This window comes from Pseudorca crassidens, chromosome 3, assembly GCF_039906515.1.
Source record: "Pseudorca crassidens isolate mPseCra1 chromosome 3, mPseCra1.hap1, whole genome shotgun sequence".
NCBI classification, from domain to species: Eukaryota; Metazoa; Chordata; class Mammalia; order Artiodactyla; family Delphinidae; genus Pseudorca; species Pseudorca crassidens.
This window is the reverse complement of record NC_090298.1, coordinates 29,068,282-29,092,622: the sequence shown is the minus strand read 5'-3', so window position 1 is coordinate 29,092,622 and position 24,341 is coordinate 29,068,282. Positions and strand designations below refer to the sequence as shown.

At 40.4% G+C, this 24,341-nt stretch overlaps 1 protein-coding gene across 2 annotated transcripts in view; it reads right to left on the bottom strand.

Moving 5' to 3' along the window:
* Nucleotides 1-8,619: 8,619 nt before the first annotated feature.
* The window catches only part of DNAJC21 (DnaJ heat shock protein family (Hsp40) member C21), a 31,962-nt gene continuing 16,240 nt past the window's right edge, over nucleotides 8,620-24,341 (bottom strand). Inside the window, exons 7-13 of one of the 2 annotated variants that reach the window (XR_010941922.1) lie at nucleotides 24,251-24,338; nucleotides 21,905-22,063; nucleotides 21,454-21,496; nucleotides 16,862-17,034; nucleotides 13,981-14,056; nucleotides 13,057-13,451; nucleotides 8,620-9,912 (exon numbers count right to left, since the gene is read on the bottom strand). Coding sequence is in view for 1 of the 2 variants with exons in the window: in XM_067730502.1 (XP_067586603.1) it covers nucleotides 13,287-13,451; nucleotides 13,981-14,056; nucleotides 16,862-17,034; nucleotides 21,454-21,496; nucleotides 21,905-22,063; nucleotides 24,251-24,338 (704 nt within the window). In the remaining variant the exon portion in view is untranslated. Of the gene's footprint in view, nucleotides 9,913-12,965; nucleotides 13,452-13,980; nucleotides 14,057-16,861; nucleotides 17,035-21,453; nucleotides 21,497-21,904; nucleotides 22,064-24,250; nucleotides 24,339-24,341 lie in introns of those variants that run through there. The other variant, XM_067730502.1, reaches the window with a different exon arrangement.

Below are 24,341 nucleotides of genomic sequence, written 5' to 3'. Positions count from 1 at the left end.
TGTTGTGGCCTCTCCCGTTGCAGAGCACAGGCTCTGGACGCACAGGCTCAGTAGCCATGGCTCACGGACGCAGCCACTCCGCGGCATGTGGGATCTTCCTGGACCGGGGCATGAACCCGTGTCCCCTGCATCGGCAGGCGGACTCTCAACCACTGCGCCACCAGGGAAGCCCTAAGATTTTTTTTTTGATGTGGGCCTTTTTTTTTTTTAAGTCTTTATTGAATTTGTTACAATATTGCTTCTGTTTTATGTTTTGGCTTTTTGACCACAAGGCATGTAGGATCTCAGCTCCCCCACCAGGGGTCGAACCTGCACCCCCTGCATTGGAAGGTGAAGTCTTAACCACTGGCCCTCCAGGGAAGTCCCTCGTACTACCATTTTAGTCCTTTTCATTCTCATACATTGGTTTTTGTTTAGTTTGCTCCTTAATGCTGGTGTACCCACAGGATTTTTATCTTGACCTCTTTTTTCCCTTCTCCATATACTTTATCTGGGTGATTTCATCCATGATCCATGATGGCTTTACTATCTAGATGCTGATGATTCCCAAGCACATCTCCAGGGCAACCTCATTCTGGCCTACAGATTCGCATGGTCAGCAGTTCTTTGAACATGTTCCCTGGGTACCTACTGAGTTCTCTTCCTCCCCCCTGGAGCACATATGCTCTCCTGGCCTCAGGAGGTATTGATTGAGCCAACTACCTTCTTGCCGTAGATGCCTGGTGCCAGTAATTCCCCCACTCCCCCAAGCCAGTCTTAACCAAGCTTCTGATTCTTGCGTGCCTCCCTGCTATCCTTTTTTGCTGCCCCATTCCCCCTGATTACAGCTTTCTTGCCTCCTCTAACTGCCCGGACCTGGCTGTCATGGCTGATCGGGAGTCTCATTGCTGGCCCTTGGCACACTTTGGGCCTTCCTTGCCTTACTTATTGCTCTGTTCCCTTCCTTGTCTCATTGCCCAGTCTGAAAGTCATTACCTCATCCTCACTTAGGAGGAGTTAAGCAGCTGGCTGTTCCTGTTATCTAACTCTTTCTCTGCTCCAGCAGAAGTCCCAGATTGCAGGCATTACTGATTGCCACTTGATGCAAACTTTTAAAAAGCAAGGAGGTAGGAGGAGAGAGTGAAAATTATGCCAGAAATAAAATATTTTTAGGAATATTTTTCTTCCTGTGATGGTACTGGGTATGGGGAACATCGATGTAGTGAGTGAACTTTAGCAGAGGTGTCATTAGAAACCACTGTTCCGGCTGAGCTGGTCTCCAACTAGTTTCACTCAGCACTGCCACACACCAGAACCTGGCACAGGGGCCTGACCGATGCTCCTCAGTGGTCCTGTGCCAATTCCACCAACCTGGGCAGGAGGGTCCTCTTTATTCTTGGTAACATCCCTGGAGTTACTCCTAGACCCTGGGAGCCATCTCCAGTAAACCCTCTGCTTCCTTCTTTTTAGCAATATCCTACCCTCCATCCTCTTTTTAGCAGGGAGCTCGTTTCCTTCTCAGGAGCATTGCCTTCCTCTACTTATTCACCTTTTCTCCTGCTTCTTCACGCAGAATCAACTCCTCCCTTACTCCTCTAACACTTCCAAGAGAGATTGTGGGGAGAGGAGGTGGGTTTTGGAACAGGGAAGCAAGATGTATTGTCAGTTAGCCTGTTTAGTGCAGCAAAGAAAGGAAAGAAAACAGTTTAGTCTCTGTATTAAAGTTTTAAAGATTCTGATTTTGCCACTCTTGAAAATACCTTTCAGAAATGCATGCTGTCTAGGTATGCAATTTAAAAAGAATATATTTGAAAAAGAAGAACAAAGTCGGAGAACTAAGATTTCCTAATTCCAAAACTTACTACAAAAGCTACAGTAATCAAAGCAGAAAGACAGACATGTAGACCAAAAGAATAAAATAGAGAGCCGAAGATAAACCCTCGCATATATGGTCAGTTAAGTTTTGACAAGGATGCCAAGGCCACTCAATGGAGAAAGGATAATCTTTTCAACAAATGATGTTGGGAAAACTGGTTATCCACATGCAAAAGAATGAAGTTGGAGCCTGCCCTTGCAACATATACAATAATTAACTCAAAATGAGTTAAAGACTTAAACCTAAGAGATAAAACTATAAAACTCTTAGAAGAAAACAGGTACAAATCTTCATGACATCAGATTTGGCAATGATTTCTTAGATAAGGCAAGAAAAGAAAAAAAATAGATAAAATTGGGTCTATTCAAAATTAAAAACTTTTGTGCATCAAAGGGCACTATCAAGAAAGTGAAAAGATAGCCCACAGAATGGGATAATGTGTTTACAAAATCATATATCTGATAAGGGCTAAATTTCCAGAATATATTAAAAAGAACACTTACAATTCAACAACAACAAAACAACTCAATTCAAAAGTGGGCAAAAGATTTAAATAGACATTTCTCCAAAGATGAAATACAAATGGCCAGTAAGCATATGAAAAAATGCTCAACATCACTATCCGTCCGTTATGGAAATACTAATCAAAACCACAGTGAGATACCACTTATACCCATTAGGATGGCTATTATATAAAAGAATAAAATACGAAAACATCAGAAAATAACAAATGTTGGCAAGGGTATGTAGAGATTGGAACTCTTGTGCATTGCTGGTGGGAATGTTTTCCATTATGGAAAACAGTATGGCAGTTCCCCAAAAAGTTAAACACAGGGTTACCCCACGATTCAGCAATTCCACTTCAGGGTATAGATCCAAAAGAATTAAAAGCAGGAATTCAAACAGATATTTGCACAACCATGTTCATAGCAGTATAATTTCTAATAGCCAAAAGATGGAAACAACTCAGATGTTATCATTGAATGAATGAATGAACAATATGTGGTATATGGACACAATGGAATGGTATTCTGTCTTGAAAAGGAAGACAATTCCAATACATGCTGTAATATGGATGGATGAACCTTGAAAACATTGCTAACTGAAACAAGCCAGTCACAAAGGATAAATATTGCCAAGAGTTGCGGGTAGGAGGGAATGGGAAATTATTGTTTCATAGGTAGAAAGTTTCTGTTGGGGATGATGAAAAGTTCTGAAAATGGGCCAGTGGTGATAGCTATGCAACATTGTGAGTGTGCTTAATGCTACTGTACACTTAAAAATAGTTAACATGGTAAATTTTACAACAATTTTCCAAAAAAATTTTAAGAATATATCCATGTATGAGAACATTCCTTCCAATGAGGTCAGAGTGAAGGATTAATAGAGAGATTTAGAATGCATAAATGAATGGAACGATAGAGAGATTTGGTTGCATTAAAGCAAATAGGCCTCGCTTCTCCATACCTGGGTGAGAAAAATGTTCACTGTAGCACAGAGAACTCATGCCTTTTCTTCATGTATGGGTTTCTTAATACCAGACGTTTGGTCTCAATCCTTCTTGGAACAAGGAAAGGAACACAGCAAACTCTCTCATCTGTAAAACGAGTAGGTTGAACTAGATAGATAAGCTCGAAGGTCCCTATCAGCTCTAGCGTTTTGCTACTCTCTGAAGTTGTAAAGCAGCAGCATGGCACAGTAAGAGGGCTTCTATAGATTCTTTCCTGGAAACAGAGCGGAAGTGAGTGAGTTCTCAAAAGAGTCTGAGCTGTGTGGCTTCGGGGCTTTGCAGACTCCCGGCAAACAGGCACACTCCTAAGTGACTAAGGATGCTGGAGTGGCGCTAATGACGTGAGAAGTTGGAAAGTGAGTCTCACGGAACTTCATCCTGTAATGAAGTGTTTATGGCACATAAGTTAAACCCCAGACACAAATGATAAATGAGTAAGCTGAAGGGGAAATTCTGCTTAATAACATTACAGTGCATTAAAAATAAATAGTAAAACTTTAGACATTAAGGCTTCCATAGGGGTAATGAATCAATTCCTAAAATTCCAGTAAGTCAATTCCAAAATACATTCATTTAAAAAATGTATAATGGTATTATTAGGGGCCCCTCCCCCATAAGGTGATTACTTTGGGGGAAGGCCTGACTGCATTCTCTCCTGAAGTATGGCTGTGCTAATACTGACAGGATGATAAAGAATTAAACTTGCAGTTAATTAAATTTTAAAGAAAATAAGACACGGGGTCTAAGAAGCTGAAGTTTCCATTGAAAATGGATCATGGGGTCAAAACAGATAGCAGCCTTCACTAAGTATTTCTGTTTGCTTCTTGCCCTCCAGTGCAGAGTGATTTCAGAGCTGGCCCCCAGCAGTAAGGCACGGGGTGCATCCTTCCAAAAGTTCCATTGTTTTGTTCTTGAGGCAGCATATAGTAAGTATCAAATGGTCAAGGAGGTCAGAGGAAGAAACACTTATTGAGAGGAGATATTGGGAAAGCTTCATGGAAAAGGAGTCACTTAAATAACATTGCTTGAAAGCTCAGGTAATAGGGCCCCCTGCTCTGGGCCCCCAGTTTTAGAGGGGTCCCATTCCAGCTTTCCTTTGTCCAGGCCCTTCTCCAGGGAGTAAGGAATCCACAGACCCAGAATTCCAGAAGCCCCTGCCCAAATGGCTCCAAGCTCAAGTGCAGGGCCTACCTTGGTCTCCTGGTGCAGCTGATTGCAGGAGTTTAGATGCTTGGACATGAGAGCTAGGACAGCTACATGGACACACACGAGGCAGGATGGAGCTGAGCGTGGGAAGAGAGGGCGAGGAGAGGTCGGAGGTCAAGTCTTTCCATGCCACCACGTTCTGGTAGGAAATGCAAGGAATCTGAGAACTGAAAGTTTGAACCCGGCCTTTTGGATGCTTATAAGTCATAATGACCACGGTAGGAGGGTAAAGCATATCTAACTCAATAGTTTGTTAGCTTGATATAATTCTGAAACATTTCAACATATGGTGTGTGGGTGTCCGTTTGCTCTCCTCCCCCAGGTCCCAAGAATCCGAGGGGTGCGCCTGCACTTCAAGTATGACTTGAAGGAAGGGTAGGAGTTGGAAAAGCGGAGAGGGGGAGAGGTTTCAGACGGGTGGGATGTAGAGAAGAAAACAGACTCCTAGTTTGACTCCCTCGGGATGTCACTTCTCCAGCTAAATATTGCTAAGTATTTTAATTAATTTCCATTATATTCTAGAATCAGTGTTCCCAAACTTCTCAACTATTCCTGCCATTGCCACTTTCAGTGCTCCTTCCCAAGGCTTCTTTAGGTGCAGCACCCAGAGCTGAGCACAGGGTGGGCAGAGCAGGACCTCGTCCTAAGGGCAGCGGGCATTCCTCTTCACCCAGTCTCACATTGATGTTGCCGTCAACTCTAATCCCCACATCATTTCCATGTCTTGTGGTTGAATCATGTTTTCCCTATTCTATTTTGTTCCAGTTACATTTTTAATGCGAGTCATATATTTTTCATTTATCTTTTATTTTTGTCTAGAACTCATCCATAAGCATTTCTTTTGGATCCTGAGTCTGTCTCCTGTAAAGTAGGAGAGGGTTTGAGAATATTAGGAAGCTGGTAAATTTCAAATTGCCTTTAAAAGAAAACCAAATTGGATGCTTCCGTCATCTCAAAGCTGCATGATTTTGCTTTAGAAGGGTCATGCCAACACTGATGGAGGAACCTATGTTCCATCCCGAGCCTGAGGGAGAACGCTAGCTTCACACAAACCTCGTAGTTTGAATATTCAGGAGGTTTTCGTGGTTCAACTTCTCACCAAGCGTGTATAGAGCAAATGAGGGTCTGTCTTCCATTGGCGGAGACAGGGCACTCTCACTAGATGACCGTGTTGTGCGAGCACAGCCAGGACCTGGCTCCGCTGAGTGGCAGTGACTGTTGGAACCGACCCACCTGCAAGCGGAGCCACTCTAGGATTCTGCACTTAAAATACCCGACAAGCGGCTTGCTGAGGCCGTGCTGTGGTTCTAGCACTATGCTAGGTATGGTAAAGGACAGAAAAGGAGAACAAGCCCCTCTCTGCCCTCAAGAAGTTCACGGTCTACCTGAAGCCCGAGACCTGCCAGCAGGGCAGCCGTACAGCAGGCAGAGCGCCATGTTCCACAGGCACCGTCACTTCGGTCTCTACAACAACCCCTCGAGTGAGGAGCCTATGGTTGGCAGCAAAATGCACCTCCTGCCCCCAGATGTCTACATTCTCATCCCTGAAATCCGTGAATGTTTTCTCACATGGCAAAAAGGCCTTTGCAGAGTGATTAAGGGTCTTGAGGACATTATCCTGAGTGATCCAGGTGGGCCCAGTGTGAGTGCAAGGAAAACACTGTACAGGGGGAACTGGGTGAAGAGCTGGGCAACTAAGCCCATGTCCCTTGGGGTACTTCACAGGGAAAGGGAACAGAATAGAATGGGAACTAGGATTTAATAGTGTGTGGCACTATTTGGGGCAAGCCTTTGTGTGGCAAGCATTCTGCTGGGCTCTTCGTATACGAGAGTTTCTTATTTGAACCACTAACGTGTGACATGGATACTACCATCCCCATTTAAAGGCAACAGGCTCAAAGCTTTGGTGTGATATGTCCTAGTTAACAAGCTTATAACTTTGGAGCTGGGATTTGAACCTATGTGAATCTAACTTCAAGACCCATACTCTCTCCATACTGATCTCCTGTATAAGTGGAGGAAATACTCTGTCTTTTGGTTTTGACGTACCTCAAAAGGCTCCCTCGCGTGCCTACCTGGATTCTCAAACTGTTGCTGTTATGAGGATTCAGTTGTCCAGGACCTGAGGCGGGTAGGGCCCTTGGGCAGTAGGGCTGGCAAGGCCCCAGGAAGAGCGGCTGGGATTAGGGAACAGAGACTGGATCTCCCTGGGCCCACCTCTGGCCACCGGATTCTGGAAGACAAAGGGGGACTGGTTTAAAGGCACCTACAGAGCGGGTGTGGAGAGCACCAAAGACGTCTCTCTCCAGCTGCACAGCTTTCTCTCAGGTGAGCCCAGATCGCAGAACACACAGCTCAGCTAAAAAGTGCCTGCAGATGGGCCCGCCCACTTGGGATAAGTTTTCTCCTCAATCTCCTTGCAGTGATTAGCCATCTGCACTGGGCCTGCGCTTTCAAAACCCAATTCAAGTTTGGAGAGAAAGCACGTGCACGCAGCACCGGTTTTTGAAGATGTCGTCCAGCGGAGAGTGGTGTGAGCTCACTCGCCAGAGCGTTCATCAAGCTGTTGGGCTTCCCTGGAGCTGCAGGTAGAGAACCCCAGCCCAGGATCCTGCCGTCACTCAGCGAATCCCCCTACCCCCAGGGCAGGCATCCTTCTATGGCATTTCCAGCAGAGAACCCTGACCGGACAGTTACAGAACATCCTAAGAGACGGATTCCACTATTGGATGGAACTGTTGGAAGTTCTGCTTCACATATGCTGAGACTACTGTTACCTCGTACACAAAAGTATGAGTTATTATTAAATTTGAAAATAAGAAAAGTACCTGAAGATATATTAACTACATACCAATTTATCTAAATGCGGAGAGACACCATGACCTTTTTGTTTTAGAAATTGTTAGAAACTTTCTCTAAGTGACATTCAAATAATTTATACTGCGAAGGATAATTTGAACCCTTCCTTGCTTTCAGAAGGCATTTTGTATCCGAAAGGACATCAGTGATGCTGGGGCCCTGTCTCATTTTAATGGCAAAGTAATTCTCTGTACAAATGCACTGAGTCTTCTAACATAATTAGGATCAATGATCGTCAAGACAGTTTCCATTGGTATCACACAACCACGTTGAAATAGCATATTTTCAGCTTTAGCATGTAAAAATTTTGTTCCATTTGAGCCAGAAAGAATTTCAATATATACACTAGTACTTAAAAAAAAAAAAAAATAGGGCTTCCCTGGTGGCGCAGTGGTTGGGAGTCTGCCTGCCAATGCAGGGGACACGGGTTTGTGCCCCGGTCCAGGAAGATCCCACGTGCCACGGAGCGGCTGGGCCCGTGAGCCATGGCCGCTGAGCCTGCGCATCCGGAGCCTGTGCTCCGCAACGGGAGAGGCCACAACAGTGACAGGCCCGCGTACTGCAAAAAAAAAAAAACAACAATACACCATAGGATCAATATAATCATGGATTTCTCTGCAAATTACCATCCCCATTAGATGATTTCAGAAACCAAAGTGAACAGTTAAATAAAGCAAGAAAATTTATAAGCAGAAGAGATTATTGAAAATAAGTAAAAGCTAATAGCTATCGAGTGCCTATCATGTGCCAGGCAGTGTTCACACTTAAGTTTTCACCTTTACAATTCGGCAAGGTTGATTTCACCCTTATTTTACAGATGAAAAAAAATAAAAGAGGCTTAAAGAGTTTAAACGACTTGCCCAAGATCACATAATTAGTGCTGCCACTGTAACGTGATCCCAGATCTCTCAGAGCTAAGAGTCCACATCCTTGCCACTGTTGAAGCTATACCTCTCATATGGGGAGGGAACAATACACACGGTGAAATAAGAAGCGACTGGCTATATTCAATATCCTGAGATAAACCATAAGGGGAAATAATATTAAAAAGAATGTATATATATGCGTGACTGAATCGCTTTGCTGTACAGCAGAAATTAACACATTATAAACCAACTATACTTCAATTAAAAAAAAAAGCAATCAGGACGTGAGTCACCTGCAACAGGAAATGCAAAACAACAGAGGCTTCAGTAATGCAGGAGTTTTATTTCTCTTGAATGCAGAAGGAGGTTGTCTGGGGCTTATAGGGTCCCTCTACATGTCAAGGATGGAAGCTCCTAGGCTTCAGTTTCTCTGCCCTGTGAGGATTCATGGTCCCAGACAGGGGTAGAGCGCCAACCATTACCTACCCGTTCACTGAAGCTGGCGGAGGAAGGAATAAGGACATCCCACATCTTTCAGGACATGTCCCCAAAGTTGCTCAGATCACTGACCAGAACTTACAGACTCCTAGCTGCAAGGGAGGCTAGGAAGGTAAAATTTTAGGTGGCTTTGTGCCCAATCAAAAATCAGAATTATAAGGAAGAAGGGGAGAATGAATATTGAGAGAAACAAGTAACAGCCTCTGCCACAGTGAGCTTATGGAATATGCTAGGAATAAAATGCAGACCTGAAAACCTTTATCTCCCCTTTCGTGCAAGTGTATTTTCTATTAACAAAAAATGGAACATTAATTTGTATTTCTCTGGATATTTGAAGTATTTCATGAAAACATGTTAGTAGAGTGATAAACCCTCATTACCCACCACCCAGAATTAATGCTAACATCTTCCTTCAGATCTTAATTAGAAGTCTTGCCTCAGATAAGGCCCCTTTGCTGCCACGCCCCCATTCCACCCCTCTCCCTCCGTTTCCAGAGGCAAATACTTTTCTGAATGATGTGTTTCCCGTTGATGGTTCTATATTTTCTCTCTATAAATAACAACAGTACTTTAAAAAAACTATATATAAGTGGCATACATGTCACCTTCTGACAGCTTGTTTTCATTCAGTATTTTTTTAAGGCTAGCCATTGGTATTACATATCCAGTTCACTCATTTGAACTGCTTGTTTGCCATCTTATTGTCCATTATACAATTTATCCACTTTCTTGTTCATGGAGATTTAGGGTCCATCTCCAACTTTTCCCAGATACAAGCAATTCAGCTGTGATCAGCCACTAAGTCTCCTTGTCCACAGGCGCCTGGATTCCTGAGAGCACTGCTTCTCAAGATGCAAGAAGCATGCGAGTCACCTGAGAAGTCTTGTTAATTGCAAATTCTCACCCAGCAGGTCAGGAGTGGGACCTGGGTGACAGTCCTCAGGTAGAGCCCATGCTGTGCCTCTGCAGACACTGTGAGACTCTAGTATACCCCTGGAGTTGTCAGGTCAGGGGGTACGTCTTCAACTTTCATAGCCACGATCAAACTGAAGCAATTGTTCCCATTTCTCCATTCTCACCAACACTTGATCTTGTGAGACTTTTTGCCTTTTGCCAATCTGAAAACATGAAACAACTAAGTCATATTTCCCTGATTATCAGTGACAATGATCACCTTTTCATACTGTTTTGACTATTCAAGCTTTTTCTGTTCATATATTTTACCCATTTTTCTAATGCAGCGGTTCTGAGCGTGGTCTGAGGACCCTGGGAGATCCACAAGGTCCTTCTTTTTCCAATTTCCTATCCACATGAGGCTCAATTTTCTTCACATACTTTAACCAAAACATACAGCAACAGACTGATTGAAGAAGCAGCTATCAGAATCTAGCTGTCTTCTATTGAGCCAGACATTAAAGAGATTTTCAGAAATGTAAAACAAATGCCTCTCTTCTCATTAAACTTTCATTTTGAAAAAGTTATTTTCATAAATGTTATTATTTTAAATAAGGAAATACTTCAAAAATTCCTCTATTTTCATTTCTAATAGAGTAAATATCAGTAGATATAAACTACATACACAAAACCACTTTGGGGTTCTCAATTTTTGAGACTGTAAAGGGATCTTGATACCAAAAAGTTTGAGAACTGCTTGGTATTAATGCATAACTGTCAATTGCTCACTGATCTATAGGAGGTTCTTTTGTCGTTTAATGTATTCTGGATACTAATCCTTTGTCAGTTATATGTAACAAAACATTTTCTCCCAGTCTGAGGCTTGTTTTTTTACTTATGTTGCCTATTGTTCTGCAAAAGTTTTCATTTTGATGCCATCCTATTTTCCTATAGTGCTATGCTTTTGATAAGGATACTGTTCCTATTTTGAAATAGGGAAGGTCTCACTGGGCTTTATGGAGAACCCTAGCTTTGGTACCACTGAATGAATTGTGGAGGAATAAACGGGATTTCCCCTAACCCTCTCCTTCCAGAACCCTCAAGCTATGCACCTTCTACACTTGAGCTAACTTCAATCAAGATGGTAGTTACCACTGAGCTTTAATGAGATTAACGTAAAATATGTGCTCATGTATTTTTGAATATTCTGCTCTGCCTCAGACAAACAAAATCGAACGTCTGTGATCCACCAAAAATAACATTTTACCCTTGCCATAACATATGTTTCTGTTTTCCTCTTCAGAAGTAGATTGGAAAGGAAATTCCCATAAAACTTAAAGCGCATTCAATTCAGCACATACAGTTCTATCTGCAAATATTTTAACTGAAAAAGATTTAACTCATCTAAATTCAATAACATTGTGTATAAAGCTTTTGTATTTAAAAAACGTTTTCATATGTACTATTTTGTTTGATCGTCATAATAATCCTGGGTGATAAATGGAGCCAATATTATTATGCTAACAACTGTGTTAGAGATAAGGAAAACGAAGTTCAGAGAAGTTAAATGACTTATCAGCATCACACACAGGATTAGAACTGAAATCTAATTTCTGATCACAACTGATGAAGATCTCTTAAAACGTATGGATGACTTCTGTCAATGAGAATAAAAGTAACAAGAAACCCCAATCAATCCTCACATGTAGCAGGAATAAATTTAAATATGCCTGCATGGTTGGTACAAGGGAAAGCAAGGAAGGTCTGAAGGGCATTTGCAGGACATTCTCTACCTTTCAAGATGACTTCCTATTTTTTACTGAACAATAAATAACATGTGACTAATATGCCCTCCCATTCATTAATATTCCTATTCATAATTATGGCCAATTCATCTAGTTCAAATTAGAGGAAGGTGGTGAGTGTTCAGATGAAGCCTGGGAGGAAAAGACCAAAGACAGAAAACTGGCTGGCATTTCCCCTGAAGGGACCAAGAAAGGGGGGAAAACAATTAGGAGGAATTAGCAATAGAAGTTAGAAAGGGAAGAAGGTAAAGAAAATAAATATCTATCTAAATGAAAAAGAAACAAACTAAAAATTAAGCTACAAATGCATATTTTCAAGTCCATCTCACAGAATGATCCGCATCATCAATACTATCCATGAAGCTTTCAGAAAAGACCTTGCCCTCGGGGACCCTGTGTTTTAGAACTTATGCATAACTGAAGATTGTTTCATTTGAAGATCAAGGATATAAGGAGAGAAATAACTTCACTGAACAGCAAGTACTTATTTCAAGCTAGTGAGTTCAAAGTTACTTTCAAGACCAACAAAAGCATTGCCTATTTAATCCACCCTAAAACCTGACTCATCACTGATCCATATACTTGACCACACTCACTTATAAAGATTCTCTGTATTTCTTTTTTCATCTTTGCTACAGAGTAGACAATCTAGGGCATAAATATCAGCCCTAGTGAAAAATCTTTCATTAAAAAAGTTTCTCTCTTGGGGCTTCCCTGGTGGTGCAGTGGTTGAGAGTCCACCTGCCAATGCAGGGGACACGGGTTCGTGCCCCGGTCCGGGAAGATCCCACATGCCGCGGAGCGGCTGGGCCCATGAGCCTGAGCGTCTGAAGCCTGTGCTCCGCAACGGGAGAGGCCACAACAGTGAGAGGCCCGCATACAGCAAAAAAAAAAAAAAGGAAAAGTTTCTCTCCACTGAATGATGGAAAAAAAAAAGAACTTCTGAAAATAGTGAAAAAACCCAAGGCAGAATACCCCTTGTTAAATAGAATAAATTCTGAACCATCTGCTACCTTGATCAATCATGCTTTACAGCTGTCCCTATGCCTAAGGAGGACACACCCTATAAATTTGTTCCATCTCCATGAGCCAAATCAGAGTGAAAAACCAAAAGATATATCTTATTGATAATTACCAGTAAAATCTCAAGTTAAATCAATATAATTATACCTTGAAGAGATACTATTCTTGAAAAACAATCATATATGTTCAATTAGTTTCTACTTATCATTGTCCTTGAGGGGAAAAAAAATGCAGTAATTAACAACAGGTTATTTAGAAGTAGTTTTAAAATCAGAACTGGAATCATGGTATCAGGTGGAAAAAATCCATGACGATTTTAAAATGATCTGAGTCTTCAACAGATCATGAAGCATAACCAAACACAAAACCACTGAATCATATAAAAATGCTTATCATATAAAAATACTTTCACTTAATGTGAAATTCACAAAATAAAACAGAAAGGAGCATTTGTACGTGTTAAAATAATTTAATTCTCTCTGTACATTTCTGTCCACATGAGCCAAGAGAAGTCAAGAATGCATACTTTACAGTATTTACCTGTTCTGAGACATTCAAGTCAATTCAGATGGCAAAAGTAGAATTCAATCACCAATGAAATGTTTAAAAAATATATATTAAACAAAAAAACGTTTCTACAAGATAAAAATAATCTCCCACAATGCAATAAATTGCAGATGACTGAAATTTTAACTCTTTAGATGATTTCAGTTCAGTTTTTGGTGTCAAAATCTAGAGACAATCAAAAAGAAAAAGCACTGGCAGGATTTCTATCTGTTTTTACGTTTCTCTTTTTTGCTTCGACTATCTGTTACACTGTTTAAAGATGATGATGAAGGTGCTCTTGCATGACCTGTAGCCTTTAGATGGTCAAAAAGTTTATTCCGGGATGGAAATTCACTATGGCAGGTTGTACAGCTGATAAGAACATCACTCTGAGAAGGGGAAAAAAAAAAAAGAAAAAACAACATAAAAAAAATAAACAAAAGCAAGTATTATTATCTGAGATCAGTGTTTTCACGTTGAGATTAAATATCAAACAACTGCAAAATAAAGACCTTGTAACACAATGGACAGCTACTAAGACAGGCTCAACAGAGGCAGTTGTTCTTGGAAGTCGAGTTCCATTAACCAACACCATCAACTTTAAGGGTCCTGAGACATTCAACAGGACATACCACATGGATAAGGCTTTGGATTTCAGAGTAATGGAAAATAGAACAATAACTGTTCTGGTACAATCTGATATGTCCAGTGTGCTTCTGCTTACTTTAAAAGACAAAAATGTCAGCGGCACATACATAAATTCTACGTTCAAGGAAAACTGTTGATGGATCCACATCTATGCAGCAGGTGCAGAAGGGCTCACCAAATACACACGTAACATCTTCAGAATTAGAATTAAGATTATACTGCTTAAACAACAAGGTCCACTGAAGAGTCGTCAATATTATTTTGACCTACCACTGTCTGTAGTTCAGCAGGTACTCTGACAGATTTTTTAGTATCTTTGGCTTTCTTTCCTTTGGGTTTAGAAACACTGGAAAATAAATGAAAGGATTCAGTATAATCCAATAATAATGTACCCCTTTTAACTGTCACCTTGCTCCCAAGAAGACTCAAAAGAGTGACATGCATTTTAAAGGCTAATTCATTCATTTTAATGGCCAAGTAAATTAATTTTCACATCTCAAATGAACAGCTTTAAAAAACAACTTTAGAGATCATCAGATATCAAATTTGACACAAAAACGAAGGAATTTACTTAAAAGTTGAAACACAAGCTAAAACAAGAATACTAAAATAGCTCCGAACTTTTATATGGTGTATTTTTGTAAAAAAGCTAATTAATACTCCATTTACTGAAGCAAACCATCTTCACGGCCAACCAGTAGTACTCACAAATAATCTATGACATTAAGTGTGTGTTTCCCCAAAGACACAACTTGTTAAACCTGATCCAGTTGATGACAAACATTTCATCAGTTCCACAGTGAAATGAGAAAAACACTGTAATGCATTTTTTATAGAATTACATTTGTTAAATGTAAAGAATTTTCTTTTATTAAGATTTTGTCCTTTCTGCTGATCTGTGGGGTTTTCTCCCCTGTATTCTATAACGCAGAAATTGCCAGCCAGTATAGTCAGTTTCCTCCTGTTCTGCTTTAACTCCACAACATCCCTCTGGCTTAATCTGTATGAATTTTCATTTTCCTTCGTCCTCTCATACTTTTTCCCTCATTTGTGCTGACCAAATTCTTAGGGTAAAATCTGAGCACAACCGAATTTACAGACCAGAGGGAATGGGTTATAACCAACGAGTTATAATGCTGCCAAGCACTTGAGTATTCCATTCTTCGAGCGGAACCCAGGAGTCTGTTTTAAGTTAAATGGCCTACACATTCACCCGATGCTGATTAGGAGTACAGCACAGCATTGTGCAGTATTCAGCCAGGTTTGAAAGCATCAAGAAAAAGACACCATGACATAAAAGGCAACAGATTAACATTTACTAATTTACAGAATATCATCACAGATAGGCCACAAATATATCCAAGAAAATTCAGGATAATATTCCCAAAGAACAATCCACCTTATTATGAAAGGCAGCAGCTACATCTCTGAAGCTAATATCTAAGACGTTATCTTTAAAAAGTACTCTAGAGAGGATATAACGTACAGCATATGAATATACTCGACAAGACTGCCCTAACTTTGTATGGCGACAGGCGGTTCCTAGACCTGCTGTGGTGACCAGTTAATGTAATGTATATAAATGTCAAATCACTATGTTGTATACCTGACACTAAAATAACATTGTATGTTAACTATATTTCAATAAAACAATAAAAAGGAAAAAAAATAAAAATAAAAATGTGCCCTAGATACACACACGTTCTAGGTAGCTAGTAGCATCCACGCACTGCAGAGCAGCAGCAGAGGGGTCCCGCGGAAAGGGGGTCTGGACACCTGCCGGTGGGGGCGGGCTATCTATCCCAGCCCCGTCACTCCTCAGCAGTGAAGACACCATTTGAATTCTCTGACTCTTTTTCTCACATCATTAAGTGAGAAAGCTGAACTTCACTACTTCACTAGTAGTTGCGAAAGTCTGAGTTTGAGCAATAACCCTTTTTCCTCCCCCAAATGAATCCCACGTGGAGGTACTGTGGAAAATGAATGAAAATACTTTAGCTCTATGTGACGGAGGTGTTCAGGGGCCTGGAGCCCCACTTCTGGCCCATCCCTCATACACCCAAGCAGCCTCTGAGGGACCGTCACAGGATGCTTGGGCCCCATGGAGCTAGCTGAACTGGGTCCTTCAAGTAGTCAGGCAGATGGGATTAAATGCCGACTTTCCCACTTACCAGCTTTTGTTCTGGGGCAAGTCATTTAACCCAGACTCAGTTTCCTCATGTTTAACATGGGAACACACACCAAGCATCAGAGTAGTGTGTAACCTCCCCTTCCAGCTTTCCACTGTCCAAAGTCTTCCAAGGCAGGCATCCAGGTTACCCGTTTATGGAGCTCCTTGTTCTCCTTTTCCTACAGCTCCAGGCCTACTCTAGGCTTCCATGGCATTTCTCTCCTCATTTATGGCACCTAAATCCCACACCCCTCACTGTTACTCCAGCGTTGAGCATTTTCAACTCAGGCTTCCACCTCACTCTGTCATTTGAACTCTTTTTTCATGGTCCTGTGACAGGAACCTGCGGTTGCCTACCGTTCAGCTCTTTCCTCAAGGAATAAGAAATTATTCCGCTCCAGAGGAACAGAGGAGGATGGGAGCGAGAAAGTCAGACAAGGAGAGGAGGGGAAAAGGAATGCCACCTGCCCTGAGCGAGACCTTCCCCTGGCCAGCCGCTGTGGCCTGTGCAGCACCAGGACTCCTGGGCCTCTAGAGCACGAGGGCCCCAAGCTGTGCACATATGCCCTGACGACCTGCACGGGGGCTGAAGGCAGGATGCCTGGCCCGAGCATGGAGGTTTGGTCAGTGATACTCAGGCGAATGGGGCACAGTCTGGTCTGTAGTCTTGTTCTCAGGCAAGTGCCAAGGATTACTGACCCTGGGCAAAATAAGAACCTGAGCAGGATAAAGGGAACAAAAACTGGGTCCACGTGACTCCTTTCTGCTTTGGGCCATGTTGCTGCAATGTCTGAGCACACTGTCTAGCATTCTCCCTCCAACACCATCCTCTGTAAACGTACGTGTGTAGGTGTAAATCACAGATACATCTGACTCGTGGCGTCCATCATGGGAAAGGGGGTTTTATTTGATAGATGAAAAGCCATCCTCACCACCAGCATTAAGTAATTAGAAAACAACAAGCAACTCTGACTTACTTACCTTTTAGCTTCACTTTTGGGGTCATCACACCGTTCCACAGTCTCTGTAACACTGACATTTTCCTGGGGAATATCTTCCAATCCTTTGGCACTGCCTTGATTTAGGCTGTTATCTTCTGGATCAACCTTTACTGCTTCTCCAGTTCCATTTTCATTGAAATTATCATCATAATTCTAGGTAAGAAAACATGTGTGCCATTACAAAACAAATAATATACTACTACTGGCTTTTTATGTTATGTTGCCAAATAGTTACAATAAACAATGGTAATGTGCTGTACACTCTGGTAGGAGGATATCCTCAGGAAATAAAAAGGAGAGGCAGGGGCTTCCCTGGTGGCGCAGTGGTTGAGAGTCCGCCTGCAGATGCAGGGGACGCGGGTTCGTACCCCAGTCCGGGAGGATCCCACATGCTGCGGAGCGGCTGGGCCTGTGAGCCATGGCCGCTGAGCCTGCGCGTCTGGAGCCTGTGCTCCGCAATGGGAGCGGCCACAACAGTGAGAGGCCCGTGTACCGCAAGAAAAGAAAAGAAAAAAAAAAAAAGGAGAGGCAGACAATAACTTAAGAACATGAATGCCCATTACAGAAATATTAAATTAGGGAAAATTGGAAACAATCCAAATATTCAATAAGTGAATGGTTGAATATATGAAGGAAAATTATAGAGCTCTTAAAAATCATGTTTCCAAAGATATTGATTCAATTATGTGAAAAAATAGAACATATTAGCAAAAACGGTAGAGAGAAAATTATATATGACCTCTGATCACAACTCAATTCAACATTAAGTAATATCTATAGACAGAATTAGGGATGATATTTATACTCTTCCGTATTTTCCAAATGATCTGCAACGAGCAACTATTTTACAATCAGGAAAAAAAGAAAACACCACCAAACAGGCATGATAAAAGAAAAAACACCTGACTAACACATCTTCGCTGAATACAACTGATTTGTTTTTGTCTCAGGTAACATTTTGCCATGTCTGCTTTCTCCCTCTCTTCTTCCCATGTTCCTTCTCTCTGCACCCACCCTCCAACTATGAAAGCAAGCTGCAGGTAGATCTCACGTATCTCCTAAGAACAGAAACACTCTCCTACATAACCACAATTCCCTCTTCACACTCAAGAATTTAACACTGACATTATCTGTTACACAATCCATATCCACATTCCAGTAATGTCCTTTTTTGTAACCCCTGCATTATAGTAGATATAATCCAGGACCAATGTTGCATTTAGTTGTCAGATCTCTTTAATCACCTTTATTCCAGAACAGTACCCCCCCTCCATTTTTTTGGTCTTTCATGATATTGACAATTTGATGGCTGCTTTGTAGCACGTCCCATAGTTTGATTTTAATTACTTCCTCGTGATTAGATTCAGGTTAAACATTTCTAGCAGGAATATCATAAAGATAATTCTGTGTCCTCAATACATTATATCAGGAAGCAAAATGTCAGTTCCCATTTTTCAGTGATTAAAGTTTCATCATTTGATTAAGATGGTATTGCCAGATTTTTCTACTGTTAGTACATTTTTCTTTTTTTAATATGTGCAGAGTGTTACTTTGAGATTGTGTCAATATCCTGTTCCCTAATAACTATTCACCCAATGGATCTGGCATCTACTGATGATTCTTATGTGAACCATTTATTACACTGGTGGATACAGAACAGTGATGTTTTCTGCTTCTATTAGTCCTGCCATTTGCATTTGTGTTAATTCATATTCTTGGAATGAAGCATTCCCATCTGCTTCCTTTCTCCAACTCTCTCTTTTTCTAGGCTCAATATAGATACACGATTTTTTTGTAATAAAATAAATGTCTAAAAATCTATGACCACTATTCTTTTTGATGACTCAAATTTTCCCATATTCGGCAAGCCCTTAAGCTGACTCCTGGGTACTTCTGACTTATCCCCGTCAATTTTTGAATACCCCTTATATTTCTAGCATAGATAATGCAGGCTCACCTTGTATTTTCCCTGTTTCAGCCCTAGAATCAGCCATTTCTCCAAGGACCAAACCCTGACTCCTTTTACTGGGGAAGGGGATTTAGAGACAAAGATGTGTGAACTACATATGCTCATTGCTACTGGGTATCACTGCTTCTGGGCCCTCAGTGTATACTGCTCATGCATGTATTATTTATTTTTTTATGTCACGAGCTCATACTGATACCCCCAATTCCAGTCCAACATTAGTGTTCTTCCTCTCTCTTTCCCTCAATTGATACCTGTATTTCCCTTCTCCCACAAGAGAATATGGTTCCCAACAACATTAGTATATTTGCTCTATCCTACAATACACATAAGATAGTTTCAGAAATACCACACCAATACCACCAAAATATCCCCTAAGTAAAGCTCAAGATTTCTTCTTTTAGAGTTAATTCTGTCTTTAGAGCATGTCCCAAGGATGGTGTTCAGAGCAGCACATTCTAAACTTTTTTGCGTTAATTCTTCCTTGCTGTCAACAAGGGGGTTTTGTTTGTTTACGTTCAATTTCAGCTTTGGGGGTTTTCTTTTACAATCCTTGGTGGCTTATGCAAATTTTTCTGACAACACAGAAACCTCCCAATCTGAAGTTTCATGAGTCTCAGTATCTGCTGTTTCCGGCTCTTTTACCTACCCGTACATGTCTCCACACTACCCTCCCCTTCAAAAAGAGCTTAGAAAATATCCAGGGAAAGTGCTACATAAAACTTGATCTGAATTGGGGCTGTCTCCCTGATATAATTAGAAACCATAAACAAGAGGTATCATCAAGGAATACATATAGCTTTGGAGGGAAAAAATGGGCTGGTAAACAGAAGCATTTTCCTTGGTAAGAGAATACAAATACATGTGCTTATTGTTGCAATCTTTAGGACCTATCAGGTATAAGTCCCTCTCCATTCCATTTTGTCTTCACTCCAGTGGTTCTGACACACAAGAGAGAAAGTGTTCTAAACAAATGACTACAGAGTCTTTGGGTGGAAGATGATATGAGTCATTTTATAAAAGGAACATATAATTTGCTATGTGGTTTTGTAACTGAGACAAAAAGTTCCAAGTCACAATTTTAATAGTGATTAACTCATGTGTCATGTATCATTTTGGAATATGAAAGACAAAATTATCAAACATATTATAGACATTTGGATAAATAAGCCAAATCTAAAGATTTATGAAAAATTATTAGTGTATTACCTAAGTTTTCTTAAAAACATTTCCAATTTTTAAAAAGAGCTACATTTAACATTTAATACTTAATATAAGCAAATACAATTAGATTATATTAAAATAGCACAGAAATCAATTCCATTCCCTGTAGAACTACCAAATACCCTTAGTAAAATGGGCAAGTTCATTTTGTTTTTATAGATTCAAAAAATCCACAAGACTGTGTTATACATATAACAACACAATACCCTTTTATTTAATAATAATTCTTAAGATTAGAGGTTAAGTTTGGACCCCCCAGTATGAAATATTTAAACTTGAAAAAACATTTTTTTTCAAGAATCACAATCATTACAAGTTTCTAAGCAAATGCTCCTTTTTTTAACCACTTTTTTCAATGAAGTATAGTTAATTTACAATGTTGTATTAGTTTCAGGTGTGCAGTAAAGTGATTCAGTTACACACATATATATATATTATTTTTCAGATTCTTTTCCATTATACGTTATTACAAGATATTGAATATAGTTCCCCATGCTATACAGTAGGTCCCTGTTGGCTATCTGTTTTATATATAGTACTGTGTACATGTTAATCCCAAACTCCTAATTTGCCTCACCCCCACCACCACTATCCCCTTTGGTAACCATAAGTTTGTTCTCTATGTCTGTGACTCTATTTCTGTTTTGTAAGTAAGTTCATTTGTATCATTTTTTTCGATTCCACAAATAGGTGGTATTTTATGATATTTGTCCTTGTCCGACTTACTTCACTTAATATGATAATCTCTAAGTTCATTCTTGTTGCCGCAAATGGCATTATTTCACTCCTTTTTTATGGCTGAGTAATATTTCACTGTGTATATATACTGCACCTTCTTTATCCACTCATCTGCTGATGGACAATTAGGCTGCTTCCATGTCTTGGCTATTGTAAACAGTGCTTCTATGAACACTGGGGTGTATGTTGTATGTATCTTTTCAAATTAGAGTTTTCTCCAGACACATGCCCAGGAGTGGGTAAGCAAATGTTCCCTTTCCGAAATTTCATGCATTATTACAACGATCAATCCCCAGATTTTCATATATTTCTGAGTTGAACTGTTATATTGATTTAAAAATCTTGTCATCACATGTGTCCAAATATTTTTTTTAATATGGTCCCCTCAGCTAATCTGTATTATGGGAATTCCACATGCCAAATTTTTAAACACACAGACAACAATAACTAGGTAAATTGGCCACATATATATGAGGTAAAGCACTGAAAAACCAAAATATTTTCGACTCCTTTTAATCTGTTTTACAATCAACATGAACTTAGGGAGCGACAGTCCCTCTCCTTAACACAGATTATACTGAATAAACAAGAGCACTCCAACTTTACATCTGATATTAAATGTTAATAAAACTTTTTCAACATACCTGTGCTGGTTTCTGTTTCTTTTTCTTCTGTTTTTTAGAAAGTCTAAGAACAAATATAAATCAAAACGTCAAATACTTGACTAAGTGGAAAGAAAAAATACTGAAATACTAGTGATACAAACAGAAATAAGATATTAAAACATATTTAATATCATAAAGCATTAAAATAAAAATATCCACATTGTCATTTTAGAAAAATGTAACAGTGGTTCAATTGATAGTAGTTAGCATATCAATTACCCAGTTATAAAACCGATTTTAATAGTCATAATATAGTCTATAAAAATTATATCTGACATCATGTCTTTAACCATTTCAATACTATAAAGTTCTCTTAACTAGAAGAAACACAGAAAATATTAGCATAACAGAATAACTTCTTTGAGATAAAACAGCACTTAAATGCAATCTCTAGTGTGCTAAGTAGGTGTAGTGACATTTTTAGAAGTACTTTTGTTTTGGTGCATCCTCCGTTTCTTCCTCAGAATTGGCATCCAGACTGTTTTCATCAGTTTGAGGTCCTGAAAAATTTGCTTCCTCCTCCTCCAACTGTTGTTTTAACAAGGCAACCATTTCCCGATGCTTCTTTGATTTTTCATGATTCCTCATGCTGAAAGAACAAGCTGGTATGAGTGACTGCAATGGGATTAATTCACAAGAGTAGTTTACCTCCTTTTGCTTTTTTCCAGAGGGGTCTCCCTTCTCACTGCCACTACCCTAAATGTAAACTAAGACACACCTCTACCCTTCTGTGTGAAATTCCATAAGCAATGTCTAGTTCAGTGCCCCCATGGGCAACTAAATAACACTTCACAAAATAGAACTGACAACACTTAAGCTATGAGAGTTATATAAACTAAAAAGTAGAAAACTCGTGTCACCACTTTATCTCATCCTGTTCAGATCTGGATTTTTCTAGTTGGGGTTGCCTACTTTTCATTCCTACTAAAATTCTCTCCTTAAGACCGAGGTTCCTTAGAGAAATTGGAACATCTTGTGCCAGAAAGTGAGTGCTCAAAAATATGGCTGGGACATGTCAGAAGGACACAGGAGCCACGTTGAAGGAATTCTCACTAACCACATCTGGGAAATTTGAGCATGAGAAGGGCAACAATGAATTTTAAAGCACTGAAAAGAAATTCATACTGACAACAGACAGGTAAATGTTCTTGTGCACAGCAGAAGGTCAAATGATGACTTATGATGTAGGAGCACTGGCACTGGAAAAGCCTCGTTTCGAAATGATTATAGATAAGATTGGTACAAGCTGAAACCATCAGTGGGTGCTAAATCCAGGAAGGAAATTTTGATGAAGAGAAAGATATCTGCATGGCTTTAAAGTGTCTCCCCGCATATTAAACACGCTGCAAGGGAAAAAATACTAACTATACAGTGGAAAAACAAGACAACACCTTGACTGGATGATCAAAATGATCACCACCAATGAGGGGCAGACAGACTTCTGTCCTTCCAGATAGAAACCCTGAGAGCAACACATGCTTACACAGTACTCCAGCTAGGAATGCACAACCTGAATCTAATCATGAGGAAATGGACACACCCAAATGAGAAATAGTCTGTTTTTAAAAAACATTTTAAAGGTCAGTTCTCTTCCAAAATGTCAATGGCACAGAAACGGGAACTGGTCCAGATTAAATGAGACTAAATAAATAAATGCAATACATGATCCTAGACGAGATCCTGTATTGAAGTTGGGAAAATGCTACATAGGACATTAATACAGGATCAACTGACAAAAGCGAAATATAGGCAGCAAATGGAATAAAAGTACTACATCAACGTTATAAATTTCCTGAAGTTGACGGCTGTGATTATGTAGAAGAATGTCCTTATTCTTAAGGAATATATACTGAAGTGTTCAGAGGTAAAGGAGCACTATGTATGTAACTTACTCTCAGATTATTCAGAAAGAACCTTGTCTGTGTGTGTGGAGAGAGAACGAGCACGTGCAAATGGGGCAAAACGTGAGCAACAGGTGAACCGGGCGCTCTACAGTCTATTCATGCAACTTGTCGGTAAGTTTGACGTCCTTTCCAAATACAAAAACTACTTTTAAAGCCTCCTTCATCGTTGCTTTTGTTTCCTTGCTTGTTTCTGCCCGCCTTGCGCCACCCCTCTGGCTACGCTATCGCTCTTCCCTGGGGTTACACAGTGATGCCACTCAGAACTCCCAAGCTCCATTTCCATCCTTTGCCTCCTCCTTCTTTACTGCACGTGTTTTGCTTCTTTTCCCCTTGCTAATTCTACTCTCATCTTTTCCCAGATTCTAGCCGGCCCCTCCCCGCCTGCCTTATGATAGTATCCTTTCTAATACTGCTCTCTTCGTGACTGTTCCCCTAAGATAAAGTTCTTCGACTTCAGCAACTATACTACAGGCAGGACACATCTGAAGTTCTCGGGCTGGTGGCAACGGTCCTCACGGGAGCGTGACGGCTGGAAGTGAGTTTGCACCAACTGTGGAGAAAGATGACTGGCCTCAGTTTAGCCCCCTTGCCTGTGTGACTCTGCCTTCCTCACCAAAGCAAGCAACGTTTCTTTCTGGAGATAGCGTACACGTTTAAAAAGCAGCTATTACACAGGAACATCACATGAGTGAGAATCAGTCCAACAGGCTTACCTGCTGGTACAAATCCTTCTTCCTCCCCTGCTGGGAAGATATCCCCCAAGATGACAGGTGAGGGCTAGTGACCAACTGCTATAAGCATTTTTTTTAGGACTTTCAAAGTGCTACACTTCACCTCAAAAGAGGAGGTGAGTTCAAAGATATTAAACTTACGCCTTTTCCGTCTTGAAAGATTTGTCACATGCTGGGCAGTAAAGGCTATCATAAAGTTCTGCATCCTCAGCCTCGTCACCATCTTTACCTA